This window comes from Polistes canadensis, unplaced genomic scaffold, assembly GCF_001313835.1.
Source record: "Polistes canadensis isolate GaletaPanama2010 unplaced genomic scaffold, ASM131383v1 scaffold_1231, whole genome shotgun sequence".
In the NCBI taxonomy this organism is placed as follows: domain Eukaryota; kingdom Metazoa; phylum Arthropoda; class Insecta; order Hymenoptera; family Vespidae; genus Polistes; species Polistes canadensis.
This window is the reverse complement of record NW_014570777.1, coordinates 1,544-7,713: the sequence shown is the minus strand read 5'-3', so window position 1 is coordinate 7,713 and position 6,170 is coordinate 1,544. Positions and strand designations below refer to the sequence as shown.

The 6,170-nt window shown below is 36.5% G+C and overlaps 2 protein-coding genes across 2 annotated transcripts; both read right to left on the bottom strand.

The window, feature by feature from the left end:
* Positions 1–3,682: 3,682 nt before the first annotated feature.
* LOC106792896 (piggyBac transposable element-derived protein 4-like) lies at positions 3,683–4,348 on the bottom strand. Its single transcript, XM_014759429.1, has one exon. It carries the CDS (start codon positions 4,346–4,348, stop codon positions 3,683–3,685), a length of 666 nt encoding a protein of 221 aa, XP_014614915.1.
* A 372-nt stretch (positions 4,349–4,720) lies between these two features.
* LOC106792895 (piggyBac transposable element-derived protein 2-like) lies at positions 4,721–5,329 on the bottom strand. The gene has a single exon (XM_014759428.1). The coding sequence runs from the start codon at positions 5,327–5,329 to the stop codon at positions 4,721–4,723; it is 609 nt and encodes a 202-aa protein (XP_014614914.1).
* Positions 5,330–6,170: the final 841 nt, after the last annotated feature.

The window sequence follows — 6,170 nt, the reverse complement described above, 5'->3', positions numbered from 1 at the left end:
AAAAAAATACGAGTACGGAGAGATGCGCGAAGAAAAGAATAGGACACTAAGAAAAAGGATAGGAGATGGACGAGATAGGCAAGTGGACTGTATAATGAGGAATGTACTGATTGAGTTCGTGTGTAACAAGGTTTATTAAATATAACGAATATAAAGAGAGATAACAAATTATAATATAAGTGATAAGTGTAATAGATGTAATAGATGTAATAGTAAAGAGAAGTAGTTTACAGAGGAATATGATGCAAAAAGATAGTGAAAGATATATCACGCCACGTGTACCGGAAGTACGTGGCACGAGAGGCCGTTGGAGAAGGTAATAACAAATATGATATTGAGAGAGGTCGTGAGTTTTTCGAATGAAGAAGAAAAGGCGATTATGATAGGTAAATGATGATATAGAAAAGAGATAGAAATAATCAGAAAGATAAGGCTAGTATGAGAGGTCAGAAATGATATAGCGATGATCAGAAGTAGAGAGAAAAGGCTAAGATATTACCAGAGAAGTTGATAATGAGAAAGACAGAARGAGATGCTTAGATAGGAGATATAMCGTAAAGATGGTCTCGATGAGAGAGAGCAAGAAGGAGATGAAGACTATGAGAAGATGTCTAATTTTAGAGATTTCTGATTACACGTCTGATCTGGTTTACTTGTGAAACGATTTAGATTGGACCCCGCACCTTGAGGAACAGCGAGGACGTAACAAGAAAACAATACACCAATTAGCACGTTCCGCGCTAGGAAGAGGAGACAAACAAGCAATAGGAGAACAACACGCTGAAGATGACGTCATACAGGACCAATGATCTGTTTACACGATAAGTGGCGTGATCCTTTGTTCAATAGGAACAATCGATATATTTTCTTCCTGAAGATAACGGACGGCGTCTTGATCATGCTGGCCGCGAGGTGCTGTCACCTACTCTGAGTGACACAATTTTCGAACAGTAAATAATAAACTGAAAACGATTGTAATAGATAAAATAAATATTGTTTAACACTAATATGATTAAAGTAAAAGATTTTATGAAATTTGGTTACTCTACAATAACACGAAGCGTACAATTTTACCAGAGCTTAAGAAAAGCGCATATATTCCTGCGCGTCAGTCTAGGCCGAAACCGAGCCGGTGTCTCGGACGATTTGCAGCTGAGTGGGCGGTGAAAAGGGCATAGTATGTTCGAACCGCTACCGGTCGGTAAAGTGTTAAAACAGTCTTAATATTTCTGTTTTGCCCGGTACACGAATCCGAATATGTTATTATTTTTTCAAAGTTTGTAGCGTAAGTCTTTATGTACTTTATTAGACAAGATGAAATTTCTTGAGATCCACGAGATCCTTCAGATTCTGGCTAAACAAATATGTGGCTTATATTTTTACTGAATTCATGACATCCGAAATTATAAACATATAAATTTCGCTTATAATAAGCTACGGACGTGGTCAGTTTGGGAAAGACTAAAGCTTTTTCCAAATCGAAGGAAAATACAAAAACTTTTTCTGACGTTGCCATTTGGTCGGCAGCCATTTGACTGCGAGCCCCTTCAGCCTCTTCTAAGTGAGTTTCCTTTTCAATTTCTGCCGTCTTCTTTCCCTCACCGTCTCAGGATTGAATTTTTATTTGCAAAGCATCACAAGTTTGACACGTATCCTTTGATGGTTGTTTAAAATGTAAATTAAATTTGGTAGAGAACACATTATAGTAATACTTTTCTTTTACTAGTACTACATTTTCCTTTTCACATTCTGTGACGTATAGTTCAAACATCTTCTTAATATTTAAGTCAGAATCTCTAAATATTGTCGTCTTGGATTATAAGCTCTAGTGTAGTGACTACTGTAGGCTGAAAATAACTTTATATGTTTTATAACACTTGTGTCATCTATTTTGTTGCTTGCAACACGGCCTTTGCGCCGATGAACCAAATACGTAACTCGCTCTTGAGAACAACATTTGTATATCCGCCCGTCGCTCACCTGATAAGTGTCTCTAAAATATTTTTTGCAAACGGGAATATCACGTCTGTCTTTTCGAATGTAATATGTAAAAGAATGTGATCTTTGTTCTTTAGTTTCATTCGTGGAGCGCCTTCTTTTTATTTCGTTGACTTTAATACACCCTCTTAAGAAAATATCTTGGTCAAGTTGACCATGTAAACTATAAAATGCCTTCATGGCAGTCTCTCTGTCAGTCGAAAGAATTTTTTCRTTGCACTTTCGACGGCATCTGCATTTTATATCCACAAATGTTTTGGCAGGTATCAAATTTCCTCCCCTATTCCTATATGCCAAACCTGTTGTTCTATTATGCTTTTGCATATTTCGTGTCCATTTATCAGGATTACGACTTSTTTTCCTCCCAATCAATGTGGTTGTTGCAAAATTTGTACTGTTGCAATCAGATGAATCCGAGGAAAACGATAAACGTCTTCTAGAACCAGACTTTCTGTTGATAAATCGTATTGAAGAACCATCACTATTTTCCTCATCCACATTGTTATTAATCTCACTCATCTTGATTATAACGATATAATATTAATTTCTTTAAAAACAATCTGGRAGTAATGATGAAAAGACCAAGAAAATATGTAGTCCGTGTAATATTGGTGAAGTATATAGTAACATTCAGCGTGCGAGATCACTGTTATACTAGCTACCGTTTGCGTTCTGCTTTTTTTATCTATTTGTCGATGCGATTTTATTACCAATATGATTGAGAGGGGGAAAGCATCTTCGGCTGTTTGAAACAAAGCGTTGATGCATGACAATAAAACAACGATTACATTAGGGTAYGGAGTTAATCAAAATGGCTTCTGAAATAAATTACTTATTTTTCAATGGCCAAAAAATGTTGCTGTTTAATGGTGTTAATTTTTATTATTCAGGGAAGTTATGATAAATATAAAAAGTTTTAACTATAACAAGTGCTTTGACACATAAATTTAAGATTTTTCAAAAAGTGGAGTTAATCGATTGTGCACTGAGCAGCTCACTTAATACTAAGGGTGGGGGATTTATTTACAAGGCGGAGCGGGAGTATAGTATACATCCATTAACAAAGTGAGTATTAGCGCAATTTATGGTTATAGTATAGTTAGATGACTCATTATTACAATACGAGGAAACAGTGTAAGTTTGTCTTATTATTGGTATGGTAGCATAGCAATTAGGAGGGTTTTAGTGAAGTTACGCGTCTTGGTTGCAAGGTAGTAAAACTACGGTTTTTACGAGTTGTTCCGACTATATTCTCTTCTTCTTCGAGCAACCAATATCTTCTAGAATTAAGTCTGTGAAATTCTTTAATATCTCTATCGGGGATTGTTGTAGAGTATTTTTCAGATTTTGTCTGGGGATGTCGGTCGGATTCCAGTGGATGGTTTTATTTGATTGGTTTCTAGGTACGTGGTAAAATATTGGTATGTTTAAGACATTTTTGAGATTTCCTAGCTTGTCAAAGTACATAAAGGCATGCGGTGGGATGTAGTCCGAAAGAGCCTGGTTGCAATAGTTGTTGAGTCCGTTTTGGTTGAATTCAATGTAATGTATTCAAATGTAATTTCGTCCTCAGGAATGTACTAATGCTATGCCTAAAAATAAATATAGAATTCTATAAACAAAAAGTCCAATTATAAAAAATGTTCACCCTAAATGAATTACTAATAAGAAAATACGTACAACTCTAAAAATCCTCTATGGTATGACACTTCCTAAAACATTCTGGTAAATGTAAAGCTACTTTACATTTCGCACATTCCCACGTTGTTTTTCTTCGTACTTTACGTTTATAGCAAACTTTACACGTTCTTGTTGGATGCTTCTTCAGAGGAGTCGGATCGATATTTTTTGGGAAATGAGCCCAATGTTGAGTTTGGAGTCGAAGAGGTGTTTCACCTGATGTCGATTTCCCACGCCTTTTATAGTCCGGTAGTTTGACCACTTGTAAAATTGCCTCAGCTATATATATACGGTAATCCACAAAACTCTCCTTYTTTYGACTGTGAATTGCTTTATTCACAATATATGTATTGAACAGAGCCATGTCTGACATATAAAAGAAAAGTTTTCGGTATCCTTTGATAACTTTTCTCATTATTGGGAAAGAGGCTAACATCTGATCTTGACGATTAACTGCACCCATACCGCTGTTGTATTCCAGGATACAGTTAGGCTTTTTTACTTTCCGTAATTCTCCGTTAGATTGCTCAACCATTTCTATAGTTTCGTGTTTCGTTGATAACATGTACACGTCGCGCTTGTCCTTCCATCTGAGAGCTATGAAATTATTGCAACTTCTCCATACATATTCTCCTTTTTTCAAAATATGCTTGCYAATGCCGTGTGGCATATTTTTTCGGTTCATGCGTACTGTCCCGATAACGTTTGTCTTTTTTCGGTGTAATTTTAGGAAGAGGTTGGGTGATGAGTACCAATTGTCCAAAAATAAAGTATACCCCTTSTTGATTATCGATTTTGATAGCTTTATTACCACGTTCTCCGACGCACTATCATTTCGATTAATTTTGTCCTGGCCGGTATATATTTTAAATGCGTAATAAAAACCAGTACCTGCCTCGCACAATTTGTAAATTTTTAATCCAAATCGAACTCGTTTCGACGGATTGAACTGTTTATACGCTAAACGCCCTTTATATTTCATTAGTGATTCGTTTATGCTAACATACTCTTTGGGTGTGTARATTTCTTTAAATTTTTCGTTTCAAAAGTCAACGATAGGTCTTACTTTACGAAGACGGTCATTACTGTCAGCAGCTTCATTATCAGCGAAATGTAAAAATCTCGAAATCTGCCTAAATCTYTTATAAGGCATTGTTTGACCAAATATTGACGTCTCGACCATTACTCTTCTAGTCCAATACATTTGAACATTTGATTTTTTCAYTTGACTCATCAAAATACACACAGCATAAAAGGCCTTTATTTCGTCTGAGCTAACAGGATACCAAGTGTCGTCTACGTGYCGTCTCTTACGCTCGTCGAGAATTGTCTGATCCGCGTAGCGATTGGTCTCTGTAATCAGTATTTCCCAAAATTTTTGATCAAATATTTTAAAAAATACGTCTAATATGCTGGRATTCGTGCTTAAATTATTTAGAACAGACTCTTTTATTCCATGGTGTTCAGAGTACCTCCAAATTATTGGTGTGTTTTTTGTTTCTTTCCAAATYCATGGTTGTTGCGTCGTAGCTTCATCTTCACTATTCTCATCTAGAATCCAAYGCCTTGCGCGCCTAGTAATTGGTGCGAACACTTCACTATCACTGGATTCGTTCCCATTGCTTTCATTCAGCGCATTTGTATTTTGCATTTTGTATGGGTTTCTTAAATTTCAATAATAAAACTGCTTTGTAACACCACTTATMAGAATCGCGACTAACTTTCATGGAATACCTACAGGAACTAACRTTCAAATGTGCTCGTAACTGGCAAAAAATCATGCAGCCCGTTTGGTTTGTTATGTTTACGTTTGGCTTAATCAACAGTTCRCAAACCCGGCTTGTGATGTTTATGTTTGGCCCGACTATCTCGTCACGAGTGTGACTCGTGATATTCATGTTTGGTCCGACTATTTTTTCACGAGTCTAACTCGTGATATTCATGTTTGGGCCAAAATCTTCATCAAGAGTCAGACTCGTTAAAGTACGACAAGGAGTAAAGCCCCGCAAAGGAGCCAGMCAAAGGAGGAAGGTTCAAGGGTGAGACTAGCAACCTACCCTCGGTAAAAAAACAATAAAAATGCTCCTAGAATTAGKATTAGAGCCTCGAACTGGACGGATATAATGATGACGACACGACAAGAATAAAAAAAAACGAAAAAGAGAACTTTATAACTAATATACAACAGCACGAAGTCCTAACAATAAGAATAAGAAAAAGAAGAAGTTATCGATGCGGGGGATATTAGCAATGTTTATATTGTTTTACTGCTGACGAATTCGTCGGAATCGTTTTTTCGGAACACATGGAGACATACTCGCAGGCAGTGTCTTTCAAATTTGCGCATTTTTTCCAGAGTCGAGGCATTCATGTTCCACCAAGTTGGTGAAGCGTATTTCGTGATTGGTCTGATGAGAAGTAACAGATTACTTTGGCTCTGAGATAGGTGGATTTTTTAAATAAAATTCTGGCGTTGGCTTTGAAGGCTAGTT